At 34.6% G+C, this 18,049-nt stretch overlaps 2 protein-coding genes across 5 annotated transcripts in view; one reads left to right on the forward strand and one right to left on the reverse strand.

Annotated features, from left to right (window-relative positions):
* Positions 1-1,810, forward strand: part of LOC128991915 (calcium uptake protein 3, mitochondrial) — a 55,337-nt gene extending 53,527 nt beyond the window's left edge. For all 3 annotated transcript variants that reach the window (XM_054415197.1, XM_054415196.1, XM_054415199.1), the window contains one exon: positions 148-1,810. In XM_054415197.1, the coding sequence (XP_054271172.1) occupies positions 148-219 (72 nt within the window). In that variant the 3' untranslated portion in view covers positions 220-1,810. The remainder of the gene's footprint in view (positions 1-147) is intronic.
* Positions 1,811-1,955: 145 nt separating this feature from the next.
* Positions 1,956-18,049, reverse strand: part of LOC128993303 (organic cation transporter protein-like) — a 47,506-nt gene continuing 31,412 nt past the window's right edge. For both annotated transcript variants that reach the window (XM_054417110.1, XM_054417109.1), the window contains exons 2-11: positions 15,187-15,470; positions 14,616-14,719; positions 12,118-12,272; positions 11,104-11,272; positions 6,958-7,096; positions 5,886-6,063; positions 5,400-5,528; positions 5,029-5,219; positions 3,962-4,098; positions 1,956-2,835 (exon numbers count right to left, since the gene is read on the reverse strand). In XM_054417110.1, coding sequence (XP_054273085.1) covers positions 2,760-2,835; positions 3,962-4,098; positions 5,029-5,219; positions 5,400-5,528; positions 5,886-6,063; positions 6,958-7,096; positions 11,104-11,272; positions 12,118-12,272; positions 14,616-14,719; positions 15,187-15,470 — 1,562 coding nt within the window. In that variant the 3' untranslated portion in view covers positions 1,956-2,759. The remainder of the gene's footprint in view (positions 2,836-3,961; positions 4,099-5,028; positions 5,220-5,399; positions 5,529-5,885; positions 6,064-6,957; positions 7,097-11,103; positions 11,273-12,117; positions 12,273-14,615; positions 14,720-15,186; positions 15,471-18,049) is intronic.

Raw genomic sequence — 18,049 nt, forward strand, 5'->3', positions numbered from 1 at the left:
TATGCAGCATTAGAATAGGTTTCATCCTTCTACTTGAAAATCAATGTTAATTCTATACTGCACTTGTTTTAATTTTGCTGAACAATACTCCTTCTTAATATTTCATACACAGTTAATTTTTAACATGACTTGAACTAAATTTTTCAGATTACTACCAAGAATGAAGGTTTGGAGTCCTTCAAGATATGCCTTCGTCAAGAGATGAAATCACCAGGTTAAAACTAAGTACTACTAACGTACTTAAAACCATCATATATTTGTATAGAATTTAAATTTTCCACCTTCTTTATTTGGGCTTGATAAATCAAGGGTATGTTTTTGTTTTATCTTGTTTGAAGTGCTAATGTAACCTTTCTGTGATTCTCATGGTTTGTTTGTTTTCTCTGTGATATGTTGTAGTCATTGATTGTTGTTGACTGTTTTGTTCGTAAGTGTATTTATTATGTCTGCAATACAAAGGCTGTTATAATTAGGGCTTAAGTCTTCAGCACAAGTTGATGAAAACCAAAGGTTTGAGGTTACAATGTACAATAGAAAAAAATGGTCGTCTTGTATTTTCATTCATTAAATCTAGAGAGGAATTATGCAGTTTTCCTTATCTTAAGAGGAATGTTTGGTAATTACAATTTTACATTTAAACACAAGCTTATTAAAGTAGAATACGCAGTAATTAAAGCTCAAACGTTAAAAATTTTTTAAATACTTCGATTTACTCCAGCTATATTTTTCAAAACAATTATAAATAGAAACAAATGTAGATTCTTGAAAATAAGATTTTTCACTTTTGATCTATCTGAATTTGTAGTGGTAAATGTTATCTTAATATAAGATCAAAGATTTATAAATATGTTTGGGATATTAGAAAGGTATTAATTTTACTCATATAACATAGTGTTAAGTCTTTAAATATTATCTAAATTATTTAACGGTTTTCTTAATTTACGATTGTCAATGATAGCTCAACTCTGTATTTTCCACAAATAATGCATTTGATTGTTCTATAAATAACTTATCATAGTTATATTATTTAATTTATTAATAGGTTAATGTACATAAAAAGAACTAACCCAATATATTTTCACAACTATCCGTGATATGTAAAACTGTTTAATCTAATAATAAATCATTTCTTTTACTGCTCAAATACTGTAACGGACAATGTACTTAGTTTTTTTCTCGATTTTAATAGTGTTTATGAATTTACTAAACAAATTTATCTGCCCATCCAAAAATTTTGCCATTGCAAAAATGTAGCACATAACTGCACAAATATGATCATTATCGTTTATAAGAATCTATTTTATATTCTTTAAAATAATTGGTTTAACAAATTTGTCTTTCAGATTAAATAATAGTATTGTTAGTCATTTGTTTAAGCAGTTAGTTAAAAACCAAAAATAAATTAGTATCGTTATTTGACTTTTTTACCAAAATAACATGAATTTATAAGTATTATTTGAGATAAAACTCTAGTCTTCTTTTCCTATGAGACTGTTAAGTTTTAATTTGCCATTACATACATTACATGGATTATCTGTTGTATAGATTTAGTCATAAATAATTACATTTGAAACTAAAATATTATTCATTGTTACATAATTAATCTTGTTAAAATTGTTATTTATAATGTTACCAAGAACAAAATAGAATAGTTTACGATTATCAAATCAACATATTGTAGTGATGCTAATAGTATTGCAGAAAGTGGGCTGTAACCTGTTTCTCAATCAATCTATTACCTAATTTATTGTTGGTTGAGATGTAATATTATCGTAACCAATAAATATTTATTGCAAAACCAGCAAAACTTTGATTTAATCCTCAAAATAATTTAGTTTCAGACAAATATGAACCCAAAATTATTTACACCTATCGCATTCTTAAACAAAAGATTTTTTCAAAATCTCTAGGAAAAATATTAGTTTCTTAATAAACATTCTTCCAAGGGGACAGAACAAACAAAACATCAAACTGCTGTTTAATAATAATAATTTTTATTATTATTCTTTCAAGATGTTATTATCCACTTTTACAAAGCCATACAAATTTATCACTACTAGTGCTATGAAATGAGTGATGTAAAAGATCACAAATCCAAGCTAAGTTTTTAAAGCAAATAACTTAACTACTGTCTTTAAATATTTACAATATAACTACTACAGTAATATTTACAATATATACATACAAGACGAAATAAGATCAGTGAAAATTTGGATGGAATGTCAATTCACAGTTAAATTTAGAGTAAATGGTTGTAAGTTAGAGAAGTCCAGTTAAAATAAACAATACAACAACATTAAAGCAGACTATTTTATAACATTTCCATTGAGTCTTGACTACTTGTTGACTTCAAAGACCAAAAAAAGTATAAATAAATTGCCTTAAATGAACCACTTCTACCATAGCCTCTAGTTCAAGGCCGCGGTTGTTGGTGTGTGGCAACATTGCACAGGCCAACCTATTGCCATGGTAACTACAATAATAAAAAAATATGTAAAAAAACATTTCCCAGATGCTTCAATATGAATTAGTGCAACAGCTGTTTCCGTAGACCAGAATGTGACATTGCCCCTTACTTGTATTAGAGGTGGCTTTACATCTACAAAAAATTTAACTTTATACTTTGTAGCATCATGTGGATTCCTTTGTTAATAACCAAGACTAAATACCTCAGATCTTGTGAACTATGGATTATCTTTGTTATCAAAAAGATCTATACCTCATTATCATAAAAGGTAAGGTAACTTGTGCTTCACTACTTAAGCTTGGTGGTCGTTTATGTAAGCTTCATTCTTAACCCCTTCTATCTGACTTTGGGTCGGTGGTTTGTGTTTTCTGTAAAATACATATAATTATTAGTTGTAGTATATTATGAGTTGTTTTATATAATCACTGAGATGCTACAATTGTATCAATTAAGATCTATTCACACACATCAGTTCTGGCACGTCAGAGTTCAGTCATATCACAGTAAAAAAAACTATAATTTAATGTAATTTAATAGGTGTTCTTTTGCACTATCTACACTCATCAGGTGTAGTACCGATCGCGAAAACAAAAATTCAAAGCAGTCCTGGTAAAATAAAAAAAAATCTTCATAGTTTTGGCAAAATCAAGAACATCTTCTACGCACAGCATCTTTCAAGTTCACAATGACATCATTGTCTCACGGGATTGTGGCAAAGCCGTGAACATCATCAGCGATCGCAATGATGAGCTATTACAGATATCTGCTTAGTCTGAATTTTCGCTATTTCGAAAAGTGTTGTGTCCCCTTTTGGTTTGAAATAGCGAGACTCTACTGTATCACCATAGACAAAAATGATTAAATGTGGACAGTCAGTTGTGCTGCGGCACAGAAAACATACTACTATAACCCAGAATGCCAACCGCAGCATGGCAACGCTGGTGGCGCTGCCTACGGATTGACAGGCAAAGCTCTCTCAAACCGCTTAATGCTTTTTACCATGCGGTTGGCATTCTGGGTTATAGTAGTACGTTTTCTGTGGCTGCGGTTACCATAGGTTCTGGCGCACACCGCTGGGAGCGCCATGTAGTTACGGTGTGTGTGCGCCAGAACCTATGGTAACCGCAGTGCAGAGTTCCAAGTTAAAATTTCTCCCTTGGTTATTTTTTGTACAATAGTTGATACAACATAAAATATGGAGTTTATATTAAGTTATATTATCAGTTTAGTTTGGTTTGGTTGCAAAATTGATGTACTTAACAGAAATCAGTAATTGACTTTAGAAGACTATTATTAATAGCTCAATTAAACTATGTTCATTTTTATTCTAAAACTATAGCTTTAGCTTGAAAATTTTAGTGCTATTTATTTTATCAATAGCCTAAAGCCGTACCCACAAAATTCACTAATAAATTAAACACAACAAATATTGTTTTCTAGTAATGATTAATAAAGTTTAAGGACTTTTTTGTCCAGTTGTCGTCTGTTACTTACTTTCCAAAAAGTTCTCCTTCCTCCAGTGTTTGAGGTAGTTGCGTGTTTCTTGTCTCAGGAAGCAATAACCCGAGAATTCCTGCTGCCAGAGGGACTAGGCTGAACACTAAAGGAGGCAACATCTCCCCATAGAAACTCTGCAACAGACACAATACACGTGTTGCTGAAATATGTTGTTAAAATAGATGTTGTTAAAGGTGACATCCAAGTTCTGCTATGCTATTGGGTGAATTTGATAGATTAAATAATTTGACTTCAGTCTTCAAAGTGTGAAAAAGTTATAGTGCAGATCAAGGAAATAAAGTGTATATTCCAAGTGGAATGTTTCTGCAGTACTAGGGACACTATATAGGTTACATGAATCTCATTTACTGAAACTTGAGTTTCGGGAAATTACTGGGAGACACATTAGTACAAACATCGGATAATGGTACATGCATGAACATGAAAATGTCTTTTATTTGTCATTTGGTGCCATATGTTATACTAATAGCATTAACATAATGGTCTAGACAGTTCCATTTAAGCAATGTTAAACAATGTTTATTTTCGGGTCAGAAACGTCATTTGTTTATGTTTATGATCCATACCGGTTCTGTTCTGGTATTCTTGGTACATACAAACTAATTGCATATCAAATTTTATCAGTCATGGAAACAGAAGTGACATTTTTTCAGCAAATGTTTGTAAGTGAAAGATTGGTACTGTTACTCTGTTGCCCGATATGTATTTCTCCCTGAATTTCCCAGGATTGTGTACAAAATCAAATTTCAACATCCCAAAATCTTATTTGGCTTTTTTGTAACACGACAATTTGCCCATATATCGATGTGCACGAAACCCATTGGAACATTAAACCTTGTGTAGCACAAATTAAATTGATAGTTCACTTACCAGTGAGGCTACAAACGGTGCCACCATGGATAGTGTACAAAATCAAATTTCAACATCCCAAAATCTTATTTGGCTTTTTTGTAACACGACAATTTGCCCATGTATCTATGTGCACAAAACCCATTGGAACATTAAACCTTGTGTAGCACAAATTAAATTGATAGTTCACTTACCAGTGAGGCCACAAACGGTGCCACCATAGAGCCTACTCTAGCACTCATCGACCCTGTACCAACTCCTACGTTACGTACAACTGTCGGGAACAGTTCCCCGCTGTACAAATACGCTGTGGGGAACGAGATACCCATTCCTAGAATACCCAGGGACGCTAAGGCCACTCGGGGGAAATCTGACTTGCCTGGAGCTGCAACATAGGTGAGAAACAGTTTCAAAAAGGTGGGAGAGTTTCAAAGATTGTTGTAGTTTAGAAGAAAAATATGTTCAAAATTATGCTGCAACTAAAAGGAAAAATAGTTTAGGAAGTTTGCTAAAAAAAACATAGCAGAAAATATATTAAAAATTTGTCAAATAAAAGTATTCATACCTTCAGGGAAAAATATAATTAGAAAGCAGCAAAGTGAAGCCAGGAATTGTCCACTGATTAAAGTGAACTTGCGGCCAAACTTGTCCAGAGTGTAAAGAGTTATCAGCATGCCTGGTATCACAAATGATCCTGCAAACAAACGCAAAGGAGTATATATCATAGAAATCGTATACAATTTAATGGATGTCCTTTCAAAAATATCTGTCCTTTCAAAAATATCTATCCTGGTCCATATTTCGATATCAAAAAGTCAATGATTCACACACACTCCCTTGTGGAACAACATAGCTCTATCTGAAAACCCACTTATGAGGAGAAAATAAGGTTGACCATATGATTTAGATCTCCTTTTTATTTTTAAGTTTTCCTTAAATGATCAGCGAATTTTCTGAGTGCTATTAACTTCTTGAAACTTCTTCTTATATCTTCTTCCATCCTTCTTAGATACATTAAAAAAAAAATAAACCAGCAAAAGATTATACTAACCGGCCAAAGCTACGTTGACAAAGATATTGCCTCCGATCGTGCTGACGTACTGTGCCAAGCCATAGAAACACAGCCCGCATGCCATCCAGTTGAAACTCATCGCCAACGTCTTGCTGCGCATGTTGGGCGTCCGCAGCAAATCAAGGATATTGGCCTTCTTCTCCTCGGATATGTCGATCTTTAATACAAAAAATAACTTTGTTATCTAGAATCTTGATAAAGATTATCTTATGCATGAATAACAAAATTTCAGAAATCTTTTTTCTTCAGTAAGTCTTTCATGATGTAAGCATTCCAATTGTGTCATTGCTTGTGAAACTCTTTCTGTCTTTCCTGTAGCATAGTTATTTTGTTGAAATCCTGCTGGAATCTTAACACTAAAACAAAACTATAAATAATGCAGTAAAGTGTTGGAACAACATTGAACAATTTTATCTGGCTTCTACGGTACGACTTTTAATACACCACTATGGCTTACCACTATTGGTAGTCCAAATTATGTCAATTTTTGGATGTTTTTGTACATAATTTGGACTAATGACGGAGACAAGCCATAAGTCTATAACAATTTATATTAAGTAGCCAAGGGGCTTTCAAAATGAATATTATTTTAATATAACTTGAAGAAAAAAATTAGGGTTATGTAAAAATAGTTTAGTACAAGACCCATGAAGTTTGACCATTTCGCACCAGTTTATAGTTTGGTTTAACCATTGACTATACACCTCTACTAGAGGTGTATAGTCAATGGTTTAACGTTTTTGAGGTCCAAAGTTGATTTGTGTTTGTATTTCATGAGCAACTGTTCTTTTAACTGACAAATTAGCTGCTCTCAATTTTTTTTGTCTGGGACTATAACATCCTCAGCGTCCCTCCAAATCTGCCACTATCCTTCCCTTTATCATTTATGAGAATATTTTGTCAAATTCTTCCATAAATTGCCAAACCATCTTTACTTGTATTTTCCCTGGCAACTGCCATTTGAACGGGATAGTAAAGGATGTCGTTAAACAATTTTATTTAATGGCACAATAGTTTAATAATGTAGAATGTAGATGGTTTTTATTCTCACCCTTTGTTTTTCCGTCTTTGTAAGTGTGACGTCAGCAGGTATCGGGTTGTTATTCACAGCGGCTGCCTTCCGCAGCACCACCATTGCCTCGTCATACCTCCCCACGGCTAGGAGCCAACGAGGACTCTCTGGAACCAACCTGTAAACCAGGATCAAGAGACTTTAAGGACAGGTCATCTTAAAAAAGTTATAAAAAGTTTTTCTAAACTAATCGAATTAAATAAGTTTTTAATCGCTAAATATATTGCTGGCTGAGTATCTAAAAGTTTACTGGATCCTGAAAGTCAAGCCTGGGTTGCAACTGTTCACAGCTGACTTTACCATTGCAGTTTCAATAAATGGGCCTGGCTAATAAATCAGCTGATCCTAGTCAGTAACAATTAAAGTTATCATCACTCATTCGACAATCTGCATTCATATTAATCTTTGTCTAAAAACACACCATTTTGTGACGGAGTATAAATCTAATTCAAACAGCTGCTAATCTCTGCAACAATATACAAGATTCCACAGAAATAAAATGTCTTGTGTCAAATAATTTTACCTGTTGAAAACCACAACTTATATTGTTTATGTGTTTCAGACTTACTGAAGGGTCAGTTTGTAAACAGAAACAATAGATAGAGCTAGAAGAAATGGGCTATTCAGTTATCAGTTAACTATGACAATTTGTGCTGTTGTGTAGTGTATTTTACTGTGGGCATCCACACAACATTGAGAAAAGTTTTAAAAATACCCCTATTGCAGCAAACTACAGACTCCATGAATTAAGGAACGCGGCAGCGTTCCGCCCCGCCAAGTCCCCCAGCGGTACACAGCTGCTGCAGTGTATATATACATGACGTGACAAAGTGGCTTTTTTACTCGTCTATAGCTCTGAAGAAACAAAAGCTATTAAAATAATTGTTCATCTACTGGATAGGGGCAATCATTCTCAACAAAATTAAAAAAAAGAATTTAAAAAACGGTTGTGTTTGAGCCAAGAAAAACTAGTTTGAAAATTCACAAATTTTCCGTGTTCTCCTTCTTCTCCTTAAATGTTGACGGACCTACAGCCCAAACCACTGGCTCAATTTTAATGTTTTTTATGTTGTTTGAAAGCCCTTAGCGTGTAGATGTGCCTTTTGAGGGTCTCAAGTCGATGCGTTGACCCATAAACCCTTGGCAAGCCCTCAAAGTACGAGTTTGGCCCATTTAAATAACATGGGATTAAAATCAAAACAAAAGAAGGACCAGCTGCGATTAAATCTTAATTAATTAAATGTTAGAGAAATTCATAGGAACAGCTGAAAAATTATTTTAATACTTTTATAAAGTATTTTTTTCAGGTATACTGAATGATTTGAACTACTTACTATATAAAATTACTTAGAGCAGTGATATTCCCCGATACTTTCCATTGAAAAATGCAGTGTACCGATGGTACACTGGTACAGCAGCTCGTCATTTTTAACAGTTTAATACTACTTATCAAAACATATGAAACCTAGGAACTTGAAACTTAGTACTAGTACGCTAGTACTAAGGTTTGTTCTATGTTTTGATACACTAAAACAAATAAAACGATCGGGAAAATCACTCTACATATGTTAAACAAGCAATTAAAAAGTGATATGTAAATTTAGGATAAATGAGTTATTCAATATTTGTTTTGCCTTATGCTATTTCTAACAAACCTAATTAGTTTGATTACATTTTTACATCTCTAATAAGGGCTCAATTTACACTAGTCTTTAGATATACGGGTTTAATTATTAGAACACTTATGTAACATCAACACATTTTATGTTGTTCAAGATGAGCATTGATGAAATTTGAAACTGAGTTTAAGCCCAGTGTGTTTGTTAAATAGTAATTTTGGTACGTGTGTCAAAAAGTTTTTAATCTGTTTAAAGCAGATAAGACCAAAAATGTAGAATTTAGTTCTACATTACAGTAACAATATTATTGAAATTAAATGAGATGTAGTTGTGCCGTGGTCTATATATCAGAGAAAAGAGGATTTTTATTTTAACTGTTAATTTTCTACAAAAATAAATAAAATCTAACAAAAAACCACTAAGTGGTAACACTTTCCCCGCCAATATACGGGTTTAATTATTAGAACACTTATGTAACATCAACACATTTTATGTTGTTCAAGATGAGCATTGATGAAATTTGAAACTGAGTTTAAGCCCAGTGGGTTTGTTAAATAGTAATTTTGGTTTTTGGTACGTGTGTCAAAAAGTTTTTAATCTGTTTAAAGCAGATAAGACCAAAAATGTAGAATTTAGTTCTACATTAACAATATTATTGAAATTAAATGAGATGTAGTTGTGCCGTGGTCTATATATCAGAGAAAAGAGGATTTTTATTTTAACTGTTAATTTTCTACAAAAATAAATAAAATCTAACAAAAAACCACTAAGTGGTAACACTTTCCCCGTCAAGTCAGCAATCCAAAAAAGTTAATAAATCATTACTTTTTCCGCCAAGAAAAACAATGTAATGTATGTAAGTTTGGCAACTTGGCGGCAGACTTTTGCTCGATCCCTTTAAAAAATACCATAAAACTAGTTTCATTGAGCAAGTATCCCTCCCATTGGTACATTGCTAGGTGAGAGCTTATTTTACAAAATTTGACCTTATTTGTGCCACATTTCATAAATTATACTTAGTTGGACTAATTAATTAGAGAAGTTGATTTGTGAAATTATCCACGAACGTAACTTAAATGAAAAAAAACCAAGCAAAAGTCTGCCGCCAAGTTGCCAAACTTACATACATTACATTGTTTTTCTTGGCGGAAAAAGTAATGATTTATTAACTTTTTTGGATTGCTGACTTGACGGGGAAAGTGTTACCACTTAGTGGTTTTTTGTTAGATATAAGTTACTGGCTGAATTTTTCTAACATCAATGTGTGTGATAATGGCATTGTTTGACTGTAAAAAAGGTCAAAAATTGGATCCAAAGAACGTCTTAATACATACAGTTATCTGGCATGTCTACTGATACGTACAATTTTTTTATTTCAGCTGCGGTTTTTCGATACGGACGAAATGAGAGCATTCTATTGGCTGTCATGGTGTGACCTCATACTATCTTCTCTTGAGGGAACACCATTACCGCAACAATACGACGTGGTCATCGCTCTTCGCGTTGTAATGGATAGAGTACTCGGCTGGTGTCCAAGAGGTACCGATAGTCAGATCGAATCCCACCGGTGACACTAAGATTTTGCTTAGAATGTGATTGCTTCTTAACGGTACATCTTTTGTTAGAATTTGAGGAAATTATAATTTTATTTTATGAACAGAACTATTTTTTCGATTGGTAAACCTTCATTAGATTTTTTTCATCATCAGCAAGTTTGGTTAGTTAGGTTAGGTTGTGACATAGTGTTAAAATTTATAATTAAAAAATTAATTTTATAATTTTTCTTAATTTCATAATTTAAAAAAATTAGGTTTTTTAATTTTGTCATTTTTAACTCTCATGTTGTCTGTATCGAAAAACTGCAGCTGAAATTAAAATTGTGTATACTTTAATCTCTGTGTAATACAATTAATAGCCATCTGTATTTTTCCTTGGTTTAAACTCAAGGACGATGATTATGTTTATCTTTCATTTTATCTGCACAAAATTAAGCTATAAACGATAATACACCTTAAAAACTAACTAACAATTAAGGTAACATAAATATTGCAAATTGCAGTTAATTTAGGTAATTCTTTTATCTTTGACTGTTTTCTTGGGAAGGACAAAAATTAATTTAATATCCAGTAACTGCATGCACACAAAATATAAATTGTTATTTTACCCCGTCTTCAAAGTAAAGGGGTTTTAGAACGTGCTCACTAAAATTTACTAAAACGGATAGCAATTAATTTGCATTGGCTAAAAGTGCAAAAAAGGGGGAAAATATTTTAATTTGTCATCCATACAAAAAGTTAAAAAAGTTAAGTGTGGAAAGCTCACACTTGTTTTTGTAGTTTATTAATAGTAGTGTAGATTGAGCCTGTTGGTTGTAGCCTTGTCTCCATGAAGCTTTCAACAAAAAAAGTCTCAAATAAAAAACAGTCTCAATATAGGTACCCTTTTCTTTGCAGCATCAAAACGAGACTAAATAAAATTTTCCATTTCAACTAAGATGGTGGCTTACCAGAGGAATGTGATAATGAGGGCTGATGGCAAACTAGTCACCAGTTGGAAGTGACGCCAGTCTCTAACGAAGTACGCGATGCCCACCATCATCTCGTGGCCGATGTTGAAGGGGATGTGAGACAGGGTGGTGACGGTTGTACGCATCTGACCACTCAGGACCTCCATACCTGTGTCATTGAATTGTTAAAGTGACTTGTTGATCAAGTGTCAGTTCTACTAAGTGGATAGTCGATAAAGTGTATTTTCTATCAAGTGGTTAGTCGTCATATTGTCAGTTCTACAAAGTGGTTTGTGAATTTAAAGAAACGTTCTAACTCAAATCGAGTGGCTAGATAAAAATTTCTGTTCTAACAAGTGGCTTTCATTTGAATGGCTTTTTTAAAGAGGTTTTTAACCTTGCATTTGCCCGTCCACATAAACTACAGATCTGTGCGTGGAACAAATCCAGCAAAGCAAGGGGTGAGCCGGCACAGTACACAGGTGAACTGTACTGATAAAATGTTTGCGGCAGTGACCAGGATCCGAACCCACGACATCGCTGCCTTAGGCCTGAGCCACCGACTCACCATTGTCTATCAAGTGTCGGTGTTAACAACTGGCTTAGCAATCAAGTGTCAATCCTACCAACTGGATTGTCGATCAAGTGTCAGTTCTACCATGGCTTAACAATCAAGTGTCAGTTCTAATAAATGGAATTCAAGTGTTTTCTGCTAAAGGGTGGCTTGTCAATTAAGTGTCAGTTCCGCTAAGTGGCTTGTTAATCAAGTGTGTCATTTCTACCAAGTGGCATGTTCAATAAGTGACATTTCTACTAAGTGTCTTGTCATTTAAGTAACTCATTATAATAACTTATATTTAGAGGCTATCAAGTACAGATTAGTTAGCTGTAACTTCAACTTCAACAACAACTTAATGCGGCCATCTCAATTTTAGAAGCTAGTGAAACAAAAAGATATAGATATCTACTAAATTGAAATGCTGGTACTATAGTTGTCCCTGACATTCTACGTACAGAGGACGAAGCTAATGGTCATCATTCCTCCTGTAGCGACAGCCTGAAGGAACCTGAGGACGAGGAAGACGCTGAACCAAGGGGAGAAACTGGCGCTGACCCCAGTCAGCATCTGTACCGTGCCAGCAAACACTAGGGGCGTCTTGCGACCAAACCTGCGGCAGAAAATGTTGTATGTTCATATTTTCAAAGATCAGCTGGTGCTATGCCCATTACCATAAATGGTGAGCGATTTCGATTAGATCATAGACTATTGGATATTACTCCACAAATTTTAAGCCCTGATATAAGAATGACAAGAATTATCACATGGTATCTCTAGTGAAATGCTGGCAACAGGATGAACCAGGATATAAATTATACTATAGGAAAGCTAGTTGTTTATTTAGTTGTTTTTTGTTGTTGTTGTTGTTGTTGTTGTTGTTGTTGTTGTATTTAGTTGTTTATTAATCAGCATATCTATGTTTTCAATTTTGTTTCCAAGTATTCAACTCTTCCTATGAATTCACAACTCGTCTTAATACTATTATTGATTACTAGCTGTAACCCGCGGGCTTTGCCCCGTTTAACTTCTTAAATTTCAAGATTATCTCGTTCGCATGGCTCAATCACGTCATGGTTGAAGTTTGTTCGCTACGCTCACTCACCTTTAGGTTGGAGCTCGTTCGCTACGCTCACTCACCTTTAGGTTGGAGCTCGTTCGCTACGCTCACTCACCTTTGGGTTGGAGCTCGTTCGCTGCGCTCACTTGCCTTCAGGTTAGCTCATTCGCTACGCTAACTCGCCTCCAGGTTGAAGTTCGTTCGCTACGCTCACTCACCTTTTGGTTGCAAATTAGCTGTTGTCATAAATGTAAAAGAAATAATAGTGCTGCACCCTGTTGGTAATCCTTGTAACTTTAATGCTATTGAACATCATAGAACAGAACCAACTTGTTTAATTGAAACAGCTGTTAAGATTCAATAATTCCATTTCTCATAAGGTTAACATGGGAAACTCCAGAGCCACTGGGGCGGAGCCCGAAATGATTTTTGAAATAAGAATATGCCTATATGTTAATCGGGAATGTGAGCTATCATCATGCCAAATTTCAGCCCAATCCGACCAGTATTTTTCGCGTTCACTTGTCACAAACATACATCCATACATCCATACATCCATACATCCAAACATTCTCATTTATAATATTAGTAGGATAGTAGGGTATCTCGAATGTTATCTTTATCTTTAACATTCGACCGATCTGTTATATTATTTATCCACAAAAATGTATGGTTCCTAAATTGTTTACAAAACGAACAATTTTCCTACCATAAATTTTACAATTGCAACTGATTTTGTGGATTCAAGTAGTAGAAATCGTTATAATCTTTGATGCAAAAGTGTATTTATTTGATCATCTTTTATCAACTCGAAATCATTCCACCCATACGTGAGCTACTACAGTGCTACACAGATTAAACATAAACCTATTTTGATTTTAATTAACAAGCTCGCCATTGTTACTATTGTGATTGATTACTATTGATAGTTAGTTACTAACAACGTTTTAAGTGACTTCTCGCAATTGTTTCGTAAATTACAAACGTTTGTAAGATTCTTTACTTTTAAGCGTTGACAAAATAATTGAGTTAAAATTCTACTATTATCTAGGGTGTAAAGTTCTCAGAAAAAATATGTCTTGGAGGAATCAAAATTTAACTAAATGAATGGATTAGTTTGCACTATAATCTAATAGAATGAAATGTTGGAAAAATCTATAAATACCAAAATACCTGGATAGGTTTGTGTTTTATTTCCAATCTCAAAACTCCTTTGGTCTCTTTGAGGAATCCTCGAGTAAATATTATGTGAATTATGTCATCAATTAGTGTCATAGAACTGTAGTAGGAAAATTACAATCTTTTCATATTTGGTACGGTATCAAAATTGATTTGGCGGATGACTTGTCACACGTTTTGAATGTTAAGCAATATTTGGAATATGCCTTAGCAAAAGGCATTTTAAAGTACGTAAATTTAAAAGTAGGTTTCAATTAATGATGGAGTAGAGGAACGGTTTCAATTTAAAGGAACTCAACTACTACATACAAGAACTGCTCTTCTGCAACGGCTTTTTCGACCAAGGGTTAAGCAACTGTACATCAACAAGTAAAGTCTTTCAAACGTAGTAAATGAAATATTTAATATTTCAGCTAAGGGAAAATGTAGACATGAAACGAATAAGGGATAAAATTAAAAAGTAATTTGTCTTTGAACCATTCATTCCGGAACAATAGAAATGCTCAACAATGATGAAAGGATATCCTGTATTAAGTCATCTTGTCATCAAAATCCATTTGGAAGGTTACCTTGAAATTTAATAGTAAAATAGTTACTGGCATGGTCAAACAATATGATTCGTTCTTTCTGATGAAGTGGACAAACTAATTTTGTCAGTTTAAGTTGAAGCAAAGGTCGAAAGATTTGTATTTTGAATTCCGTATTTGTCGGGCTTACCTGTCGGCAGCAATGCTGAATATGATGTTGCCCACAAGTATTCCAATCATCAGCACCATCTGAGTTACGTTGACCAGCTGAAGACGGCTGCACACTAGGTCCCACTAAACCAAAACATCATATAATCAGCCTCGACAATAGTGGGCTGCAATGCCTTAATCATGGGTATCATGGGCATACGTAACAAGATGGCATAAGAGAATTACAATAGCATAAGCGATCGTCTAGCCATCTTCATCACAGAGTAATAATTCAACATTCTTGCTGGCTACTTATATAGTTACCCCTCGTTTCATAATGAGCATTTCTGAATTGACTGTGTGGAAAATAATGGTCTTGGATGGGCGAACCTTTTCTATGTTTTAGGCATTACTAAAGATAATGCTAACCAAGATGTGTTACCTTAATTCCGTATGAGAACCCTTACCTACAAGTTGTAGCTCAAATTTACTGTTATCCAGAAGTAATTTAGTTGCCAAGAGAACTTTTGATCTTTTTGCAATGCTATCATTGGCATCATGCTGTCATTTCAACAGAAAGAACATGCGCATGATTCTTTTTGACAACCTACCTCACTGATGATTGTCTCAGAGAACACACTCCTGTCGTAGACCCACTTGTGGCATTCACCACCTTGGTCCGTGGTGCAGGTCTGGGTACCGTTGTCGCAGTGGAAGGGCATGGGGGCTGCTAGGAACACAATGCCCAGCTGTACCCACGCAATGGGCAGCTTGAGACCACACATCAGCAAGATGATGCCCAGCTGCCACTTGCCGTAGTCCCCCATCGCCTTCTGGGCGAGCTCCTCCTCCGCCGCCCCTCGGGGGGCCTCGCCCTCGCGCTCCTTGGTGCTCACTGGAACAGAAGAATAGAGTTATTGTTCTGAATGGATCAAGAGAACAGAGTGTTAGTTCTGGTTGAAATAGTTCTGAATGGATCAGGAGTTAAGAAAATAGAGCGATAGCTACTGTATTAATGGTTCAAGGGAAGATAAGTAATATAGTTCTTCAATTTCTTCAATGGATAAAGAAAACAGAGTTGTGAATTCTCAATCTCAATGGATCATAAGAACAGAGTTATGGTCCTGAATGGATCAGGAGAGTAGAGTTATAGTTGATCGATGAAACTGGAGAACAAAGATATAGTTCCTCAAACAATGGAACATGAGAACAAAGTGTTGGTTAATCAAATAAAGAACAGGAGAACATACTGAGGATTAGTCTTCATGGACATGCTGTGTAAAAGTCATACTAGAATGTCACAAAAAAATCAAAGTACCTACTAGGCCATCTTCCTTGTTTTTGTTTGTTTATTGTTATCGTACTAAGCTATAAAGCGTCTATAGATAAAATAAAATCATTTTTATTTACTGTGTGGAAATGAAAAGAATGTGTCAAACGTTTATCAGACAATAAAATGGGCTACGAACACAGATCATTAGGATCTTGTTGAAGTAGAAGAAAGGTAGTTCAGGGCATATTTTCAGTTAGATTACAAGGTTATGGTGTCAGGGCTGAGAGGAAAACTCGAGGTAGTTAAGTGTCCGGGATGTAAATAACATGTGCAAATTCTCACGCACATACACATAATCTAAACTACATCTAAATTACATCAGGCGTCAGTTTGGTAATGAAGTATATATTGGTCAAGAGTGTCATATCCACCTCCGCATCCTATCAAAGTGCATAGCGGCAAAATTACTATTCTTATCACCTTGACACCTAGCATATCACAGAAAGTAATTAGTGCAGCATTCATAGTTTCCGACTAAAATAACGTCTGAGGATAACGCACTACAGCTAATTCAAGGGAGCGAGCTAGTCTAGGGCGCGGGTCTTCGGATCACGAGGTCGCAGGTTCAAATTTTGCTAATCACCAATGAATATTATCTGTGATAATGCTGCAACCCTCTAGGACTAGCCTGTAGTGTGTGAATAAATCACAGGTCTAGCATTCTATGATGTAAAGGTGGAACAAAAAACCACAGCCAATATAGCAGATCTATTTAACTGAACGACACTGAGGAGAAACAGGTTCACCCAGGTGTATCTCATGCTCATGTCCTTCAACGCGTTTCCGTTAACTTACCGTCGGTTTTATTTCGACTTTCCGTCAATTAACCTGAAAGTTAATAACAATAACCTTCAAATTAATTAATATAGGTATTACTGTACTGTACATTATAAACTAAATATATTTGATAATAATCAGGAAATTAAAAATATTCCTAACATTTTAATACAATTGTCAATAAATATTATAGAACCTAAACATCTTCCCGATGAAAATAAACAGGACTTAGTAATGATCTGAGCTAATATAGTTGACGTATGTTTAAAATAATATCGAAGAAAGCTAGTACCTAATTTAATTGAACGAATTTGACCTACAGCCGTGTAAAATTATTTAAATATTTGCACTCCCCGAATTTCACGAACGAGTTAATTTCAGAGATAGTTTTTTTTTTACAAAATAAGGAAAACCTTGAACACTTGAATAATTTGAGTAAGTGCTGGAAAGTTACTTTCGGTAAGTACAAGTTATGGACGATACTTTTTATCACGACGCAAAAATACTCACACACAAAATAGCATACCTCAGTAGAATTAAAACTATTACCTACCATGGTATATACTATATAATCAGCAATGCTATTATTATATTTCTTAATCGACATTAAGTATGAAAAAGCAAATAGGATATAGCAAACCCAGCAAACCTTTATAACAATGTAAACATTAGAAGGTCAAGGTTATGAGGGGCAGTAAACATATATACGCTAAAACACAGCCAAAACTATCTTAAGCCAATTAATTACATTTCTATTGTTGAACAGTAAAAACAGCTAATTTCAATAATACAAATTTGTAAATAAACACTACAGCGTAGTGGGCAAATAGCTAGGGAAATCAGCTGATCGTTTCCCCTTGATCTAAATTGGAGGTGGTAAACAATTATTTTCTTTGATATCAGCTGTAATTGAAAATATCTTCTTTCGGTACTGAGTGATGAAATAGTATATTACGTTACTAGTCCTGAAAATAAGTGTATCCGCAGTACAGTAGTACGCAATGAACCCCCATTTGAATAAGCTGGTGGCAAACAGCTGTTTTCTGGACTAAATCCTTGCGTGGGAAGTTCGTCAAAATAATGTAGTGTGGCGTAAAAGTCTTCTAGTTATGTTTGTACCCACGCACATAAAACTCATGCAACTTCGTGATCAAAGTTGCTCATGCAAGATCGTGAATCAATAGATTATAACAACACTACCAATCTCAGCGGCAAACCGGAACGATTAGCTCATCGCATAATTTTGAGGAAAAACTACTTGATGAAGACATTGACCCGGTCAGCTTCTTAACGTCCTTGACCTATGACCTCGGCTACTGTTAGTGACCTGCAAGCTTACACTTCCTGTATCCCTCCCAGGAAGA

The sequence above is a fragment of the Macrosteles quadrilineatus genome, unplaced genomic scaffold, assembly GCF_028750875.1.
Source record: "Macrosteles quadrilineatus isolate MER2022 unplaced genomic scaffold, UCM_ALF_1.0 Scaffold_4__1_contigs__length_99947679, whole genome shotgun sequence".
NCBI lineage: Eukaryota > Metazoa > Arthropoda > Insecta > Hemiptera > Cicadellidae > Macrosteles > Macrosteles quadrilineatus.